At 56.6% G+C, this 705-nt stretch overlaps 1 protein-coding gene across 1 annotated transcript in view; it reads right to left on the reverse strand.

Moving 5' to 3' along the window:
- Positions 1-705, reverse strand: part of CDCP2 (CUB domain containing protein 2) — a 7,055-nt gene that overhangs the window by 4,547 nt on the left and 1,803 nt on the right. Inside the window, exon 2 of the mRNA XM_009579797.1 lies at positions 3-163. Coding sequence (XP_009578092.1) covers positions 3-163 — 161 coding nt within the window. The remainder of the gene's footprint in view (positions 1-2; positions 164-705) is intronic.

The raw sequence follows: 705 nt of genomic DNA on the forward strand, positions 1-705 counted from the left end.
GCGGTGTCCTCCAGCTCGAAGTGGCTGAGGGAGAGCAGGACGGAGGAGCCCTCGGCCACCACGATCAGCCACGTGCACTCTGTCTCGTAGGGGTACGGCCCCGGGAAGTTGGGGCTGGAGAAATTGCCGGAGGATGCTGAGAGCACCCCCCCGCATTTGATGCCTGGGGGACACAGAGGTGGATGTGATGTCCCCTTCCCAGGGGAAGCCTAAAAGGTTGGAGATGGGGTGCACGGCACCGGCTCCATCCCACCACCAGCACTACCAAAACACCAGTGCCCTGCAGACCATTGGGCTCAGCCACCCCTTCTCCTTGGAGGACACGTGTCCCCCCCATCACCTTTCATCCCTCCACGTAACCCCCTTCTCCCCGCACTGCTCCCGCTCTGCCCCGTGCCTCGGCCGTGCCCATGAGCTTGTCCTGCCAAGCGCACGGTGTCCCCATCCATTTCTTGCTGGGAAAAAGAAAGTAGGGAGTGAGTTTTAATTGTTCAGTGGTTCCGGCCTCGCCGGTGCCCCAGCTGCCCAGCCCTTCAGCTTTGTGCCTCCTGCTGCTGATGCTCCCTCCATATAATGGTAGTATCTGTGAATTCAAGCTGGGAGAAATAGGGATGAAGGGCTCGATGCACTTAACAATGAGTTATGCATGTAGGAATCGATTTTCTAATGAAATCTTTATACTGAGACATGGTTATTATAAAATAA

The sequence above is a fragment of the Fulmarus glacialis genome, unplaced genomic scaffold (genome assembly GCF_000690835.1).
Source record: "Fulmarus glacialis isolate BGI_N327 unplaced genomic scaffold, ASM69083v1 scaffold20496, whole genome shotgun sequence".
NCBI classification, from domain to species: Eukaryota; Metazoa; Chordata; class Aves; order Procellariiformes; family Procellariidae; genus Fulmarus; species Fulmarus glacialis.